Source organism: Protopterus annectens, chromosome 16.part0 (genome assembly GCF_019279795.1).
Source record: "Protopterus annectens isolate FY-2018-M chromosome 16.part0, PAN1.0, whole genome shotgun sequence".
Taxonomy (NCBI): Eukaryota; Metazoa; Chordata; order Ceratodontiformes; family Protopteridae; genus Protopterus; species Protopterus annectens.
Window position 1 is genome coordinate 144,570,327 of NC_056750.1, and position 19,728 is coordinate 144,590,054.

Sequence of the window (19,728 nt, forward strand, 5' to 3'; positions counted from 1 at the left end):
CCCTCCTATAAAACTATACCACCCTGTGTCCCTAGCCACTGCTGGAGATCAGTAATGAGGCCCATATGAGTGTGTATCCTCCCGTGTCATCACCTTAAATGTCCAAGCCAGTAGTAGAACCCAGGCCTCCTTGGCTGTGGTCAGAGAATTATCCCTGTATGCAGCAGTGCTGGCTTCCTCGTCTGATAACTCCCAGCCCAGCACAATTCTCAAAATTGACCAGCTCCCCCACTTCGGATAGCCAAGTTTCCTTCTTCCACATGTCATAATATAACGAAGCAGGCTATGAGAGTGGAACTAGGCTGTTTGATCACAAGTTCTTTTCTGATTCACACACACATTTGGATCTCAGCCGTACAAAGTTCCTGTGTTTATTACCCAACTCATTGAAGTCCTTGGCTCTTACTAGCAGTGATGTTGACTGAAGGGGTTCAGGCCTTGAACTTTTAACAACTGGCAGTAGCTCAGAACTGCCACTTAGTACAGTGTGCGAGAAGTTCAAGGATGACAACATCTCATAGAAGATGGTGCCTGTGGAGGACAGCTAGTGGAGACACAGGCAAAAGGGTCTTCTTTATGATGCATGGCTAGGGTTGATTGGACAGAAGGTAAAAAAATCCAGTGGTCATTCACTGTCCAAAACTGCATTCAAAGTCCATCCTTGATGTATCTTTCAAGTCCGCACATTCCTGCTGCCTTCCTACAGTGGCATTCTGAAGTGGGCATTTATTAACCTTCACTGAGTGTTTTTGAATGGCCTCTTCATCGCCCATTAATGCATAGATTATCTTAGCCAGACAAATATGCAGTTTTTGGCTTTGTTACCGTGTCTTTCAGGTTGTGCTCATTCAATGTGTAGTCATCAAACTGGAGAACTTAGGAGTTAACAGACCCTTGTAGATTAATGCGTGGTGTTGTGACATGCACTTAGCAGGTACTCGTGCCCTCTCCAGTGGCTGCTAGGCAAATTACAAAACTATTCTGAGCTGTGGATGTCAGAAGTGGAAGTTCCAACAGTTACCTATTACAGGGCAACTGATATAGTAAGTATATCTCTCTCATGTTTCTTTCTAGCATGTTATTTTTTTTTCTGTAATGGTTTGATTCACTTAGTCAACTGGCTGTTTTGATAACTGAATCTCTTGTTCTTCTAGTTCTGAAGTCCCACATGCAACCAGCCAATATTTGTCTTTCTGTGGAGAAGATTTTTTGATGTTTTAATAGCATTTGACTAGACATTGGTCAGCAATGGCTGTTGATGTAATCATGGATGCAAGTGCTATCTTTATCAGCTTCTTGTATCTCATGCCTTGATGGTTGGCTGAAATAGACATGGCTGACAACTGGAATGAGTATGCCAGTGAGGACATGTTGTATCTCATGCCTTGATGGTTGGCTGAAATAGACATGGCTGACAACTGGAATGAGTATGCCAGTGAGGACATTGTTGTATGTACCAAAATTAATTGCATTATTATAGTACAGAGCATCCTCTTTCAGAAAGCTGCCTTGATCATGCTGCCATCAAGCAATTCTTCTAAATCGTGGGAGGAAGAAAAATAGGTTTATGTAGATACATTAATACTGATGCCTCACATTTGCATTATTTGTGTGTATTTAGACATTGCTGTGCAGTAATGACTGGAATTCACCCTTTTGGATTGTCTGTGTTTATCATTCTTCCTGCTGTTATTTTAGGAGGCATGATGTCCATCTTTCTGATGGGTTGCTATGACCCTGACTCGAAAAAGTGGTGCACAGTGACTAAATGTTCTGGTGGTCATGATGATGCTACATTAGCACGACTTCAGAATGAACTGGATATGGAGAAAATAAGCAAGGTGAGTGATTCTGTTATTATAAAAGTATCTGTATAACTTGTAACTGTCTACTATGCATTACTGGAACCTTTCCCACCAACCTGTACACCATATGGATAATGCCTTGGTACACCTCTTGTCAACAAAACAAGCAAATAACACTAAATAACACTCGACATAACTAGAGAAATGCATGTGCTTGAAATGGTGGCTAACCTTCAGTAAAAATGGGGAACACTTCTACATTTGTGTAGATCAATGGCAGCTGGGATTTAATATGTGATCTCAAATAGAGGTTCAGCAAACACATGACAAACATGAAAAAGTGAGCATCCATGACTATCATTATTTTTGCATTGTGATATTGCATCTTGGTTTGCATTGATATCAATAACTTTGTGCATTTTTTCTATTGTTCTTAATCATTGTCAGAAGTGTACTGTTGTGTTCAGTTTTCTTAGGTCTCAACTCCATACCTCTCATTCTATTTAAATAATATTGTAAGCGTTGTTCTGTCAGTTTCTTGCAATCTTGTAATGTTTTATACTGTCACCTATCCGGTTTCCTAGTTAAGGAGTTCTTGGGCCTGTCAACTTACTGGGTTAACATACATAAATAAATCAGTTACTATTATATATTATTCTACAGAATTGAGCATCTTTGCAATCCACTTTTTTTAATACTTTTTCAAGCTGAAGTCAGCTACTGAGAAGAGTTAAAAGAAATCTTGTAGTGGACAAGACATCAGTTAACATAAATAAGAAAATAATAAGCAGTTAACATAGTAAATAAGAAAATAATAATCAGGCAGTCACTGATACATGGTGGAGGGCTGCTAGGGGAGAAAAGACACTGTGACAGCACCATAGACTTGCTGCAGGATGTTGTGGTAGTGGTTTCTTTATATAGGTTCATAGGTAGGTACTAGACTATCTGCCCGAAGGTATTTATAAGCCTAGCCGGAATGTGTTGGCTTTCAACGCTCCCTTAGATTAGTTCCCTGTGCCTCTGTCCAGCAGAGCCATTGAAGTGATCCCTAGGGGAAACTTTCTGTTTTCCCATCAACTCGTCAAGGTTTCTCTTGAAGAGGGTTAGCGAGGAGCTCTGCCTAATGTAGATTGGAATCTTGTTCCAGAGCATGGGAAGTCTCTGGGACAGGAATCTATCAATCCAGCATGTCCTATTTATTGTTATGGTGAGGTTTAGATCCCTGGAGCGTGTGGCTCGAGGGGATATGGTTTTCTTTAGGTGGAGCATGTCCATCAATTCTGGGTTGGACATGGCCTTGTATGTCAGGCAGAGATCACCTCTGAGTAGGCGGTATGCAACCGAGTACAGCTGGAGTTTCTTCAGTCGAGCTGCATAGGACATCTGCTTGAGGCCAGTGATCCTCTTGGTGAGGTACTTCTGTGGTCTTTCCAGTTGTTGCAGGTGTCTTGTAAGGTACTTCCCAAATGGGGCATTGTACTCAATGATGGGTCTGATGAGTGATGCATAGAGGGACCCAATGACCTCTTTCGATCTGGATGCAAACCCTTTTGTGATTAGGTGGGCCACATAGAAGAGTTTTCTAACCACTTTGGCAATGTGATTATCAAAGGAGAGGTTTCTGTCTACTTGGGTCCCCAGATTCCTTATTACGTCTTCCGTATTTAGGGGGCTTCTGTCTACTTGGGTCCCCAGATTCCTTATTACGTCTTCCGTATTTAGGGGGCTACCACCTATGTGGTAGTTTGTGGGTACTTTGATGTTCATCATGTTTCACTGTTGCAGTCATGACTGTAGGGTTCTCCCCTGCCGGCAGGCAGTCCTCGTTCGGCCAGAATCCCAAAGTCTGGGTCCGGCGTCGGCTGCTCAGCCATGCTCCCTGATGTCAGAGCGCCAGGAGTACAAAGCTGACAGCCGACGCCATGTTCTCCAGTCTTTCTTGCCGTGTGGTGATAGCAGTTCGTAAGTGCCGGTCGGCTGACTACTGACAATTTTTTATAAAAGTACTTCAGTCCGAAGACTTTCTTCTCCTACTCAAAGCTAAGTACCCCGTTGGAGAAACTTTTTTCGTGCTCCAGTCCGATGTCAGAAAAAGTTAATAACTGTATTTCATGTGGGAAGCAAATACCTCATAAGGATTTTCATTCTTACTGTATTCCTTGCTTAGGCCCTGACCATGACGTAGCTAGTTGTCGGTTTTGTGCTAGATTCAATCAACGTACGATTAAACGAAGGTACGATTTTTCATTTCATTACTTCGGTAGGTGTTTTAATTATAAAATGTCGTCGGATATGGTTCCGGCTACCGGAGTTCACAAACGACGCAAGGATAAAGACAGGCCTCCGAGGTCCAAATCAGACGATGTTGTACAAGCAGAGCCAGCTTCAGGTTCGGCCATTGTCAGTGAGGCACCAGCCCGTGTCGGCCATTTTGGAACCGATGGCCGAAACGGACTCCCACGAGGAGCCAACTAGGCCTTTGAATATTTATGTTGCAGGACCTTCGGACAATGCTCCTTCGGATGGGTCTGGAGCCGCTGTGCAGGTACCGGCTTCCGAAGGGGTTTTCAGGCCTACTCAGCTTCTAATAAAGGCAAAGCCAAAGACAAAGGCAAAGACTCCTTCCAAATCAAAGACTGGAGCCCAGGCCTCTTCAGATCCAGCACCCAAGTCTCAGAAACAGTTACTTAAGATGGCGGAGGACTTACTTACTATGATTAGGGGTTCACATCCCCCTCCAGATAAAAGGCCAAGGCAGGAAGTGTATTATGACTCCTCTGATCAGGCTTCTGTTTCTTCAGTTTCATCTTCTGACCAGGAATATTCTTTCCCTCCTTATGAGGATTCTGATGCTGAGGAATCCATTCCTTCAGCTTCTCCCCCTGAGGATTTCTCTTTTGGGGAAACTTTGCATGAAATGAGGGAACATTTTCACTGGGAAGGACAGGAGTACTCAGAATTTAAGAAAAGACTAAGGGATTTTCTTCTTCTTCCCCATCATAGACCCCTGGCTATTCCTCCTATTTTGGATATTGTGGATGATGCTTTTTCGGAGGCTAACTTAACTCCTGACTCTTTTCCTCCAGCTCCTGTTAAGCCAGACAGATATTATAGGGTTCCTGATTCCCACCAGTTTTTATACAAGAATCCTACTGCTGATCCTGAAACCATTTCTCAGGGACCTAAGGGGGTTAAGGCCGATTCTGCTAAAAACCCCATTCCCACTGAGAAGGATTCCAGACCTTTAGAAAGATGGGGCAATAAAGTGTACACTTCTGCTACTTTATCTATTAGGGCTTTAAACTGTCAGTTTCATATGCTGAAATACCAGCAATTTCTTCTGTCTGTTTTAAAACAAAAGCTAACTTCCATTTCCGCCTGTGCAGATGATAAGGAATTACATGACTTAATGCATGCCACTGAACAAGTTGGGAAGCATGGTTTACACTGTGGATTTGATGCCTTGGAGGCTTCTTGTAGGGCTGCTGCCTCTGGCACAGTCACTAGAAGGCATGCATGGTTAAAGGAACAAACTTGCCAGATCAAGTAAAAGCTAAATTATTGGATGCTCCTGTTCAGCATAATGTTTTGTTTGGATCTAAAGCTGAAGAGGTGATAAAGAAGATGGAGGACAAGGCAAAATCCATGCAAACAGTTAAAGATTTCTTACAAGTACAGCCACCCAGATTTAGTAGGAATTGGCCTACAAAAAATTGGTCCTTTCCCAATTCAGACAGGCCTCAGAGGGGTAGATACAGACGCTCCCAAGGAAGGCCTCAAATGCAAGCCTCTTATAGACCAAGACAGTGGACTGCTTCCACCCGTAGGGGAGGAGAGGACAGGTCGCAAGCTCATAGAAAACAGACTCAATGACTCCCTCTGTTGGGCTGCAGGAACTTCTTGCCTGGATGCCCCTCTCGGAGGAAAACTTTCTCTTTTTCACCTAAATTGGACTCATATAACCCAAGATAAGTGGGTTCTGGATGTGGTTTCAAGAGGTTACAAATTCCATTTTCATACCCTACCAAGACCAAGCGGATGGCCAGATCCTCCAAAACATCAATGGTTAGAGGCCTTAAACCACAAGTGGAAGCTCTCTTGTCTATGAAAGCCATAGAACTGGTTCCACTTTCAGAGATGGGACAAGGTTTTTACTCAAGGCTCTTTCTAGTCCCCAGAAAGCAAAATTCATGGAGACCCATTCTGGATCTGTCAGTCTTGAACACTTTTCTCGAGATACCAAAATTCAAGATGCTTACTCTACAGCAGCTACTTCCAATGCTGACCAAAAATGCATGGATGGTAACTTTGGATTTAAAGGAGGCATATTTACACATTCCCATCAGGCAGGAATGCAGAAAATACCTCGGGTTCAAAGCCGGATCGAGGCACTATCAATTCTCTGCGCTGCCCTTTGGATTGTCTACTGCGCCCAGGGTCTTCACCAAATGCCTGGCTCCAGTAGTAGCTTATTGCAGACTCAAGGGAATTCAAATTTACCCTTATCTGGACAACTGTCTTATTCAGGCAGACAGCAAGGATGTCTTACTTCAGCATCTAGAATTTGTTCAGAATCTTCTCAAATTCCTGGGATTCACTGTAAACATAAAAAAGTCAAATTTGACACCCTCACAACAGATGATTTTTCTGGGTGCTTTTCTAAACACAACAACCCAGATGGCATTTCTGATATACGAAAAACAATTACAGCTGGCTTCAACTTTCAAAACCTTGGCATCATTAACTCAGCTATCTGCAAGGAAATTCCTGCAGGCTTTGGGTTACATGGCCTCCTGCATCCTTCTCGTACCATATGCAAGACTACATATGAGGAAAATACAGTGGTACCTAAAAAGTGTATGGTCTCTGCATTGCCACAGTTTTAGACATACAGATCACCATCCTGCCTTGTCTTCAGAAGGAATTCCTTTGGTGGTCCGAAGCATGTACTCTAAACAAAGGAAAACCCTTCAGTCTGCCTCCAGCCACTCGGATACTAACCACGGATGCCTCAGATTATGCATGGGGAGCTCATTTTCAGGGCAACTGTCTGCAGGGCCTTTGGACAAAGGATCAGAAGCACCTGCATATCAATTTAAAGGAAATGTTAGCCGTTCAGAAAGCTCTATTGGCCTTCAGGAATCTTCTACAACCAGGACAACTACTGATACGGACAGACAACACCACAGTTATGTTGTACATAAACAAGCAAGGGGGATCTCATTCCTATCCCCTTTGCAGACTAGCCATGAATCTATGGAACACAGCTCTAGCTTGCAAACTGGACCTTCAAGCTCAGTTTCTACCAGGGAAGCAAAACTTCCTGGCAGACAGTCTGAGCAGAAACCTTTCGGACCCACATGAATGGATGCTGGACACCGAAATATTCAAGATGATTACAGCAGTCTGGGGATGTCCTCACATAGACCTCTTTGCATCCCACCTCAATCATCAACTACAGATTTTTTGCACCAGGACATTCCACGAACTAGCTTGGAAAGTGGATGCACTATCATTCAGTTGGAGAAACCTCTCGGGGTATGCCTTCCCGCCTCTACCTTTTCTTCCACGGGTATTATTAAAGATCAAACAGGACAAGCCCAAGATGATAATCTTGCTGGCCCCAAATTGGCCTCGACAGTTTTGGTACCCAACACTGAAAAACCTTTGTCTGGAGCCCCCTTGGGTTTTACCACAGACTCTGAACCTTCTGTCCCAACACCAGGGTCAGGTTCTGCACTCCCATGTCAAAACTCTCAGCCTGGTGGCCTGGTTAATCCAGGGTCTATGATTCATTCTCTCCTACCCAAGCAGGTTATGGATGTCATTTTAGAAGCCAGACGTCCTAGCACTAGAAAATCTTATGCAGGAAAATGGAAAAGATTTTGTTCCTGGATGCAGGCTCAGGATTCAGATCCTCTTATTCCTAACATTCCTCTGATTTTACTTTACCTGACAGACCTCTTACATAAGGGTCTCTCTTTCTCTTCCATAAAGATACATGCCTCTGCTATTTCTGCTCATTATAATACAGACCCTCCAATCTTTTCCCACCAGCTCATGAGACAGTTTCTCAGAGGAGCTAAGAACTTAAGGCCCCCTAGATCTCCACCCATTCCTGCTTGGGATCTCAACTATGTTTTGAAAAAAACTCACCTTACCTCCTTTTGAGCCTGCTGCCTCATCTGACATCAAGTTTTTATCTTGGAAGACAGCCATCCTGTTAGCTCTGACCTCTGCCAGGAGAGTTTCGGAGTTGCAAGCTCTCATGGCTGTGGAACCTTATATTATTTTTCGTCAAGACAGGGTGTCTTTAAGGACTAATCCTACTTTCATGCCTAAGGTGGTTTCCAAAGTGGCTTTAAATCAAACTATTCACTTGCCAACTTTTTTCCCCACTTTTCAAAATAAGGGGGAAAGGATCTTGCATTCCTTGGATGTACACAGACAACTACGTTTTTACCTGGACAGAACCAAGGACATCAGGAAATCAGAGCAATTGTTTGTTTCTTATGCTTCAAGTTCCCAAGGTAAAGCTATTTCAAAACAGACCATTTCTAAATGGATTGCTCATGGAATCAGATTTTGCTATTCACACCATGGAAAGCAAATCCCAGGGAGTATAAGGACTCACTCTACCAGAGCTGCTGCCACTTCAGCTGCCTTCCTCAGAGTTCCTACCAAGGACATTTTGGAAGCTGCAACTTGGAGTTCAGTGCATACTTTTTCTAAGCACTACAATCTACCTCTTTACTCTAAGTCTAGGGCAGGCTTTGCTTCTGCAGTCTTGCAGGGCCTTTTAGCCGCCCCCTCTACTTTATGACCACCTCCCTTTTATTCTGCTTTGGGATTCAACCCTACAGTCATGACTGCAACAGTGAAACACGATAAACATAGTACAGTTGTGTACACTTACCATAAATGTAGATGTTCGGGTGTCTTCACTGTTGCAGTCTGGGTTTCCCTCCCTCCTGTCCCCTCTTATTTTTTCTTTTGTGTGGTTCCTTTTTTCACCATTCTTCTGAGGTGTATTTGCAAAGAGTATGGGATCTTACTCATTTTGGAACACCTGACATCTGGGGCAAGAAAAACTGGAGAACATGGCGTCGGCTGTCAGCTTTGTACTCCTGGCGCTCTTGACGTCAGGGAGCATGGCTGAGCAGCCGACGCCGGACCCAGACTTTGGGATTCTGGCCGACCGAGGACTGCCTGCCAGCAGGGGAGAACCCTACAGTCATGACTGCAACAGTGAAGACACTCGAACATCTACATTTATGGTAAGTGTACACTACTGTACTTTCTTTCCAAAGGGGTTGACTATGCACTTTTTGGCATTTAGCTTGAGGACATGGTTTTGACAACAGGTATCTGTCTCATTGAGACCCTTTTGGAGGATGTCTGTGTCAGCTGGAGAGTCAGTTATAGCCCCTAGTTTGCAGTCGTCTGCGAACTTGGTCAGCCATAGTCCTTTTGTGCTTGCCTGTACCTCAGAGAAGTATATGCCGAACAGGAGGGGTCCTAGGACTGAGCCATGGGGAACGCCACTTGTAACCAGTTTAGAGTCAGACCTAGCTCACGCAACTCTTACCATGTGGGTTCTGTCCGTGAGCCAGTTGGCAACCCATCTTGTGACGTAGGGGTTTATGTTCAGGCTGGTGAGCTTGTCTATAATACCTGAGTGGGGAATGGTGTTGAAGGCCTTTGCAAGGTCTAGGTAGGCTGTGTGGACCACCTTTCCCTCGTCTATAGCCTTGGTAACTATCTCAAAGAAGTCCACCAGGTTTAGGAAGCATGATCTGCCCTTAACAAAGCCGAACTGGGTAGGGTCCAGTGTTTGGAGGTTTCCAATGTCTCTGTTAATGAGGTCGATGATGATGCGCTCCATAGCTTTGCAGACCAAGCTAGTCAGCCTTATAGGGCGATAGTTCCTGGGGTCCGTTGTGGCTCCACATTTGTGGAGTAGAACACCGTTGCTGTGTGCCACTCTGTGGGCACATAGCCTGTGGAGAGGTTCAGTTTAAACAGTGTGTTTAGGTGAGGGGTTAGTTCATCTTTGAGCTCGTGTAGGATGCAGCCTGAGACACCGTCCGGTCCCATTGATGCTTTGTTTTTGGCTTTGGAGAGGGTTGTTTTAACCTAAGTGTCTGTGATTTCAGGGGCACTACATTCTTATGGTATAGTTATGGGCCCTTTTGGGGGTGGGGTGAAGTTTGCACTGAACCCGTCTGCCAGGATGTTGGCTATATCGATCGGTTCAGTGTATTTTGTGCCATTCTGCACTAACTCCAAGCAGATCTGAGAATTGCCACTTCGATTCTTGACATCGCTAAAGAATAACTTGTGGTTATCTTTGGAGTCCATGGCAATTTTTCTTTCGAAGCTAGCCTTTGATGATTTTATGAGGGAACGTAGTTTCTTGCTGATACTGATCAGGGATGTCTTCCCTTCTTGGGATTTTACTCTTTTCTGTACTAGTTTCCTCCTTCTGTTGTATAGCTTGTTTATGGCAGGGGTCCACCAGACTGGTTTCCTTTTCTTGGAGGAGTGAGTCTTGGTTTTGTTTGGGATAGCACGATCCATGCATTCTTTTAGGTGCCTGTAGAGTGCATTAGTAAAGGATTTTGCAACTTGGACAGTGTTGTCCTTTTGCATGGGGGCTTTGAAACTTCCCACCTTGGTCTTAAGTAACATGAAGTTTGCTTTTGAAAAGTTTTTCACAGTGGTTTCTTTGACCGGAGGTGGTGGCGGAATGTGGATATCCAGAGTGATTAGTTTATGGTCAGATCTAACCAGCAAGGGGTTGACCTCCGGTGTGGAACACCGGTCGCCCATGTTGGTGATGACCAGGTCCAATATGTTGTCACCTCTGGTGGGGGTGTTGACCAGTTGATCCAGGGCGTTTGAGTTAATAAATTCTAGGAAATGTTGGGCAAGGGAGTTTGTACTTGAGTAGTTCTCCCAGTTAATGTTTGGGTAATTGAAATCACCCAGTCTCAGGGTGTTTGGTAGGACCTTTATGTTTCCCAGTGTTTCCAGGAATGCGGAGTGGATGTCCTGGGACATGGTGGGTGATCTGTAGCAAGCTATAATTTGAATAGCAGTTTTGCCCCTTGTTAGTTGCACGTGGATGATCTCTGGAGCATTGTGCTGTGCCACTAACATGGAGGTGTGGGTATCCTTGATGAATATGGATGTTCTTCGTGTTTCACTGTTGCAGTCATTACATTTGGGTAATCTGCTGGCAGGTTGCCCTCAGTCGGCCTGATTAACAAAGTCTTGGGTCCTGCGTCAGTTGCTGTCCCTTCTTCCATGACGTCAGGTCGTTAGGGGTATAAAACATGCAGCCGACGCCATTACATCAGTCTTTTTTGCCGTACAGTGCCCGAAGCAGAAGCAGTTTGCAAGTGCCAGACGGCCAACTCCTGAAATTTTCATTTTCGAGTTTCAGAACCAAAGTCTTCAACTAAAAGCTAAGTACCACGTTGGGGAAACTTTTTCTTGCTCCTTACCGATGTCAGTAAAAATTAATAATTGCATTACTTGTGGGAAGCAATTACCTCATAAGGATTTTCATTTGTACTGTATTCCTTGCCTAGGCCCTGACCACAACGTGCCTTGTTGTCGGTTTTGTGCTAAATTTAATCAACGCACGATTAAATGTCTGTATATTTTTGCTTCTAAATATTTTGGCTCAAGATTTAACTATCCAGAAATGTCATCGGTTAGCAATCCGACTACCAGAATACCTAAAAAACGAAAAGAAAAACACAGAGACAGACCATCGAGGTCCAAAACCAACAGCGACACTTCTCCTAAGCCAGTCGCTGGGACTCAGTGAGGCGCTTTCGCAGCCCCTGATACCCGCTACATCTGATTCTCAGGCCTCTACTGAGACCCATTCGGAGTCCGGTATGCCGCGAGATGCTTCAATTATGGAACCCGCGGATGTCTCTACCTTAGGATGGGTCCGGAGCCGCTGTGCAGGCACTGGCTCCTGAGGGCGTTTTCAGGCCTACAGATTTGTATATTAGACCAACGCCATCTTCAAAACTAAGGCCAAAATCTAAATCTATGTCTAAAAAACCGATGCCTGGGCCACATGTGCAGGCCGCTATGCCTAAAAAACAAATGATCAAAATGGCCGAAGATTTAATTACTTTGATCAGGGGTAGCCAAAGCCCTCCTTCTAAGAGGCCTAGGCAAGACACTGATTATGAATCTTCTGAACAGGATTCTATTTCTTCTGACTCTTCTAATGAACAGGATTTGTCTATTCCTATTTATGAGGACTCTGATGCAGAGGATTCCATCCCTTCTGCCTCTCCCCCTGAGGATTTTTCTTTTGGGGAAACTTTACATGCCTTAAGGGAACATTTCCACTGGGAAAGTCAAGATTTCTCTGAATCTAAAAAGAGACTTAGGGATTTTCTTCTACTTCCTCAGCATAGGCCTTTGGCTATACCTCCTGTTCTAGATATTGTTGATGATGTATTTTCAGAATCTAGTATGACTCCTGATTCTCTGCCTCCGGCTCCTTGTAAGCCAGACAGATACTACAGGGTTCCTGACTCCCAAAAATTCCTTTTCAAAAACCCTATTGCTGAACCTGAAACCATTTCTCAGGGTCCCAAGGGCATTAAAGCCTCTACTGCCAAAAATCCTCCCCCTTCTGATAGAGACTCCAGGGCGGTGGATAGATGGGGTAAGAAGGTTTACACGTCTGCAACCTTGGCAATCAGGGCTTTAAACTGTCAATTTTATATACTTAAATATCAGCAGCATATCATGGGACTACTTAAACAGAAAATTATGTTAATCACTGACTGTGTAGAAAATAAAGAATTGCAGGATTTATTGCATTCAGCTGAACAAGTTGGAAAACATACTTTGCAATGTGGTTTTGATTCCTTGGAGGCCTCTTGCAGGGCTACTGTAACTGGATCTGTGCTAAGAAGGCATGCTTGGCTCAAAGAGAAAACTCTGCCTGACCATGTTAAAGCAAAATTGTTGGATGCTCCTTTTCAACAGGAACGTCTCTTTGGTAATAAGGCTGAAGAAGTGTTAAAAAAGATGAAGATAAAGCTAAATCTATGCAAACTGTGAAAGATTTCTTACAAGTGCAACCACCAAGATTTAGTAGGCACTGGCCTACTAAGAACTGGTCCTTTCCAGTCCCCTTGAGAGCCACTCAAGTCAAATCAAGACATTCCAAAGGCTCCAGGTTTCAGTCAAAAGGAACTTTTAGAACAAAACAATGGGTTGCCTCCACCTCCAAATCTGGAGGCAACAAGGCACCTCCCAATGGTAAGCAGTCTCAATGACTTCCGTCTACAGTCACCAAGCACTTGCCTCTTAGCCGCCCGTTTGGGGGAAAACTAGCACTTCATGCACGAAACTGGCAACTTATGGCCAGATCTGCCCCCAAATCAGTGGGCAGAGGCCCAGAAACAAGTTCTGTCCCTCATGAACATGGTGGCTATTCAACCAGTACCAGAAGAGGAAAAGGGACAAGGTTTCTATTCCAGACTTTTCCTGGTATCCAGAAAAGACAAATCATGGCGTCCAATTCTGGACTTATCTACTCTAAACGCATTTGTGGACATTCCAAAATTCGAGATGCTGACTCTTTAACAGTTACTACCTATGCTAGGCAAAGATGCGTGGTTGGTAACTGTGGACTTAAAAGAGGCTTACCTGCATATCCCAATCAGGTAATCTTGCAGACGATACCTCTGCTTCAAAGCAGGCTACTTACATTACCAGTTGTCTGCACTGCCCTTTGGCTTATCCACTGCGCCCAGGGTCTTCACAAAGTGCCTGGCACCAGTAATTACATTTTGCAGACAAAGAAATATTCAAATATATCCATACCTGAACGATTGTCTAATTCAGGCAGAAAACAAGGACATTCTTCTAAAGCATCTGGCGTTTGTAAAAACAGTTTTAACCTGTCTAGGGTACACCATAAACGAAAAGAAATCACAACTGGTACCCTCTCAAAAAAAATACATTCCTGGGTGCAAGCTTGAATACAACTGCCCAGATGACTTACCTTATGCCAGAAAAGCAAATTCAATTGATGACTTACTTCAAACAGGTAGCCACAAAAACCCAGCTATCTGCAAGACAAATTCTGCAGGCCTTGGGGTTCATGGCCTCCTGCATTCTTCTAATTCCATATGCAAGACTGCATATGAGGAAACTTCAGTGGTACTTAAAAAGGTTATGGAGTCAACATTGTCACAGACTGGAAGCAATGATTCCTATTATACCTTGCCTGCAACTAGAGTTCCTATGGTGGGCAGAGGCCTGCCACCAAAACAAGGGACTGCCATTCACTCCACCCCGTACCGCCCAAACCCTAACAACAGATGCATCAGACTATGCTTGGGGGGATCATCTGGCAGAGAAGTGCATTCAGGGCAAATGGAGCCCAAATCAAATGTACCTACATATCAATCAGAAAGAGATGCTAGCTGTACAGAATGTTCTGACAGCCTTCAAGGACTACCTTCATCCAGGACAACTAATGATAAAGACAGACAACACGACAGTTATGTGGTACATAAACAAGCAGGTAGGTACACATTCCTACCCCCTTTGCAGACTAGCCATGGCATTGTGGAACACAGCCTTGACCTATCAAATACAACTACAAGCTCAGTTCCTGCCAGGAAAGCTAAATTCTCTGGCAGACGAACTAAGCAGAAATCTTATGAACCCACATGAATGGAAATTGGAACCACAAGTTTTCAGCATGTTGACACGGAAATGGGGGAACCCAGACATAGATCTTTCTGCCTACCTCAGAACTATCAGTTGGACAAATTCTGCACAAGAATTCATCACAAAAAAGCTTGGAAAGTGGATGCTCTATCATTCAGCTGGAAAAAACTATCAGTCTATTCCTTTCCCCCTCTTACTCTGCTCTCCAAAGTTCTGCTAAAAGTCAAACAGGACAAACCAAAAATGATTCTGATTGCTCCAAACTGGCCTCGCCAACACTGGTACTCACTCCTGTGCAATGTGTCACACCTTTCTCCGTGGCACCTGCCTCAGACACCTTACCTACTGTCTCAGCAGAACTACCAAATTCTGCACACTCTGCTCCAAACTTTGAATCTTGCAGCGTGGCTAATCAACTAATTTCACCCCTGGTATCCCTCAGCAAACCAGTGATGGATGTCATTTTGGAGGCTAGAAGGCCTAGTACTGGAAAATCTTATGCTGACAAATGGAAAAGATTCTGTGCCTGGAACCAATCACAAGGAATAAGCACAGCAATGCCCAATATTCATCAGATTCTACAATAGTTAACTGAGATGCTTCACAAGGGCCTGTCTTTTTCTTCTATAAAAATCCATGCCTCTGCCATTTCAGCTCATTACAACACGGAACCTCCCCTCTTCTCTCATCCTCTGCTAAAGCAGTATCTCAGAGGGGCTAAAAATTTAAGACCTCCCAGGAGAGCACCAACTCCTGCATGGGACCTCAATTTTGTTTTGGAAAAACTCACTCTCCCTCCTTTTGAGCTAGCTGCTACTGCAGACCTAAAATTTCTCTCATGGAAAACAGCTTTCCTTTTAGCAGTCACTTTAGCTAAAAGGATTTCAGAAGTACAGGCCCTTATGGCAGTTGAGCCTTTCATTATTTTTTATCAGGACAGGGTGGCTCTCAGGACCAATCCATCTTTCATGCCTAAGGTAGTATCCAGTGTGGCTCTTAATCAGACCATTCATCTGCCAACTTTCTTCCCCGATCCACAGAACAAGGGTGAGCGGATTCTGCATTCATTGGATGTACACAGACAACTTAGATTCTACTTAAACAGGACAAAATCTCTTAGAAAATCTGAGCAACTATTGGTGGCATTTGCTGCAGGGGCAGAGGGAAAAGCTATTTCAAAGCAGACTATTTCCAAATGGATACGCCATTGCATTTGTTTCTGCTACATGCACCATGGTAAACCTATCCCCAAGGGGATCAGGTCTCATTCCACCAGGGCTGCATCTACTTCTGCAGCCTTTCTCAGAGGGGTTCCTACCAGAGACATTCTAGAAGCTGCTACCTGGAGCTCAGTTCATACCTTCACCAAACATTACCATTTACCTCTCTTCTCTAAATCCTGAGCTGGCTTTGCCACTGCTGTCCTGCAGGGCCTTATAGCTGCTCCTAATGCTGTATAAATCCATCCTCCCAGCCATAGCTTTGGGATTCTACCCAAATGTAATGACTGCAACAGTGAAACACGAAGAACATAGTACAGTTGTGTACACTTACCATAAATGTAGATGTTCGAGTGTATTCACTGTTGCAGTCCTGGTTACCAACCCTCCAGCCCCCTGTTTTTCTCTTACTAAACCTCTCCTTTCTTTTACTATGCTTAAAAGCCTTTTTGGGTGTATTTGCTTTTGTTTGGAGGTATATTTTTTGTGTTTTAAACTTTTATATTTATATATATATATATATATATATATATATTACTCCCCATTTGGGGGGCACCTGACTAGCAGTGTCAGAGAAGTAGGTAAGAGTGGTACAGGATATGTACGAGGGTAGTGTGACAGCGGTGAGGTCTGCGGTGGGAGTGACAGATGCGTTTAAGGTGGAGGTGGGGTTACATCAAGGATCAGCTCTGAGCCCTTTCTTATTTGCAGTGGTGATGGACAGGTTGACAGACGAGATCAGACAGGAGTCCCCATGGACTATGATGTTTGCAAATGACATTGTGATCTGTAGTGAGAGTAGGGAACAGGTGGAGGAGACCCTGGAGAGATGGAGATATGCTCTAGAGAGAAGAGGAATGAGGGTCAGCAGGACTAAGACAGAATATATGTGTTTGAATGAGAGGGAGGATAGAGGAATGGTGAGGATGCACGGAGTAGAGGTGGTGAAGGTGGATGAGTTTAAATACTTGGGGTCAGTAGTTCAGAGTAACGGTGAGTGTGGAAGAGAGGTGAAGAAGAGAGTACAGGCAGGATGGTGTGGGTGGAGAAGAGTGTCAGGAGTGATTTGTGACAGACGAGTACCTGTAAGAGTGAAAGGGAAGGTCTACAAGAGGGTAGTGAGGCCAGCTGTGTTATATGGGTTGGAGACAGTGGCACTGACAAAAAGGCAGGAGTTTGAGCTGGATGTGGCAGAGTTAAAGATGTTAAGATTCGCACTGGGTGTGACGAGGGTGGACAGGATTAGGAATAAGTATATTAGAGGGTCAGCCCAGGTCGGAAGGTTTGGAGACAAAGCCAGAGAGGCAAGATTACGTTGGTTTGGACATGTGCTGAGAAGGGATGTGGAGTATATTGGGAAAAAGATGCCAAGGATGAAGCTACCAGGTAACAGGAAAAGAGGAAGGCCTAAGATAAGGTTTATGGATGTGGTGAGAGAGGACATGCAGGTGGTTGGTGTGACAGAGCAAGATGCAGAGGACAGGAAGAAATGGAAACAGGTGATCCACTGTGGCGACCCCTAATGGCAACAGCCGAAAGAAGATGATGATTTGGGGGGCACCTGACATCAGGGGCAAGAAAAACTGATGTAATGGCGTCGGCTGCTGATGTCATGGAAGAAGGGACAGCAACTGACGCAGGACCCAAGACTTTCTTAATCAGGCCGACTGAGGGCAACCTGCCAGCAGATTACCCAAATGTAATGACTGCAACAGTGAATACACTCTAACATCTACATTTATGGTAAGTTTACACAACTGTACTATACTCCCCCGCCTTTTGTATTTTGGTCCAGATTTTTTGGCTGAAATGTATGGTAGGAGTTGTAGCCTGGTAGTGCTAGGGTGCTCTCTGGAGCCATAAACCAGGTTTCTGTTACTGCACATATATCAATTTTCTCCATACTGAGGAGTGCCTCGAGTGCGTGCATTTTGAGGTTTAGACTTCTGGCACTGAGTATCATTACCCTCAGTTTTTTTTTTTTTTACTTGTGCTATTTACGGCTGTGGGTTTGTTTTTTCTTGCCTAAAAAAGGCACAATGGGGATGGCCAGAGCCTTGGCCAGTATTCGAAAGCCTAAGGGTGACAGGTGCAAGCCATCTCTAGCAAAGCAGCGTGGATTGTTGAGCATGTCATCCCAGGCTGACAGACACTGGATCTCCTTTGAATGACACCAGAAGCTTAGCCAATTGTTGAAATTGATAATTTTTTCTCTATACCGTGGTATCATTGTTGGTGAGGGCAGGATGCTACTCAGGGTCAGGGTCATACCGACCTGGGCTGTGTGATCAGGGAGCTCCTCCATGTCTTTTTTCATGTAGTCCAGGGAGGTACGGCTCAGGTCATTCACACCAACATGGACAATGACAGAGTCATATTTGTACTTGTTCTGGAATGACCTGAGTGCTTGTGTTATGTGGCGGATCCTGGCACCTGACAGGCAGCTAACAGTAACCTTCTCCTTGTTCAGCCTAGTGAGTGGGACTTCAGTCTGCCTGACTATAGAGTCACCTATTACTAGTGTGTTGGGTATGTTATTTTGCCTTAAGGGTTGTGATTGTGTAGCACACTGGTTTTGTGAAGTATGTGTTTCATGGTTTGTGTTGGGGGGTGGAGGTTGCTTGGATGTCTGCTTTGGAGGTCTCTGTTGCTTCTGCAGATTTTTATTTAGAGCCTCCGAGTATATTTTCATGCATTTATGTGTGTTTTTTGCCCGTGATGGTTTCATAGGTCTATGTGAGACTGGTGGTGTAATGCAAGTAATTCCCTTCTCCTCTTGACTGCCTGGTCCAGTCTTGGGTTGAGAGAGCTTAGCCTCCAGTTTGGCTGTATAATTGCATCTCTCGCGTGTATTAGTGTTTGGTGGAAGGAGGAGAGGGTTGTCTGTGTACATGAGGCAATTGTAACATTCCCTCAAAATGTCCAGCTTCACCAGTTGGACAGGAGAATACACCTGAAACTGCCCTTTGGACATGCCTGGATAGGTACAGTGAACTGTTTTACTGATTGGCTGGTAAGGCTGAATAGAGAGCCTTGTCCTTCTCTAAAGTATAGGAGGGGGTCTAGTGCTAAGGTTTATTAGTACTTGCTATGAGTTTTGAGTAAGTGCCGGTATGAAAAGTGAATGGTTTGAGTGCTTAAGTTGAATGTATGTCTGTTCCAAGGGAAAAATTGAAGAGTAGACTTTGTGGAGCCAGGAATAGTTATACCCTAGCTAACCGGTGCTGCCTGGTGCGCAAAACCTTGCAAATGCGAGTTTTATAGCAGGGAAATGAAAGAGATAGAAATTAGCCCAAAATGGCCAATAAACTACTAATTTCTGGGCTGAAACCACTCCTCCAGAGACAGATAGGCTGCTCAAAGCTCCCTCTCTCACAGTGAACAGAGAAACTTCCTTCTATCCAAGTAAGGTATTGGCAAACACAGAAGCTTGTAACACAGCCCTGAATTCAGCACTAACCTGTAAACTGGACTATACTAGCTTAGAAAGGTGGGAAAACAAGTATATTTATTGTTTTTTTTTGTTTTGCTTCAGAAAATAAAGCAGATACAATCAAAAAAACACTTTAAATGCACTGAAATGGATATCACTCTTGAGTGTGTAGCCTACAACAGTTAAACAGGTAATTTAAACACAAAAACAACTTTGTTAAAGTGCAAGCAGTAAAATAAGTACAATATGTAGCTGAAACAAGCTTTTTAAATTACAGAAACGCTAAAAAATTGGTGTTTTAGGCGGAATTAGCTAAAGGCAGCAAGAAAATGCAGAAAAATGATACTTAATCACTCCAAAGTCTCTCTTTTGTCTCTGTGCTGCTGTAGAACTCTGCAGGGCACCAGGCAGGAGCGTGCTGAGCTGTATACTATCACAAACACCTTGCAAATGCGGGTTTTATAGCAGGGAAATTAAAGAGATAGAAATTAGCCCAAAATTGCCAATAAACTACTAATTTCTGGGCTGAAACCACTCCTCC

At 44.1% G+C, this 19,728-nt stretch overlaps 1 protein-coding gene across 1 annotated transcript in view; it reads left to right on the plus strand.

Annotated features, from left to right (window-relative positions):
* The window catches only part of LIG3 (DNA ligase 3), a 1,243,614-nt gene that overhangs the window by 708,575 nt on the left and 515,311 nt on the right, over nt 1-19,728 (plus strand). The window contains exon 16 of the mRNA XM_044058542.1: nt 1,699-1,841. Within this exon, the coding sequence (XP_043914477.1) occupies nt 1,699-1,841 (143 nt within the window). The remainder of the gene's footprint in view (nt 1-1,698; nt 1,842-19,728) is intronic.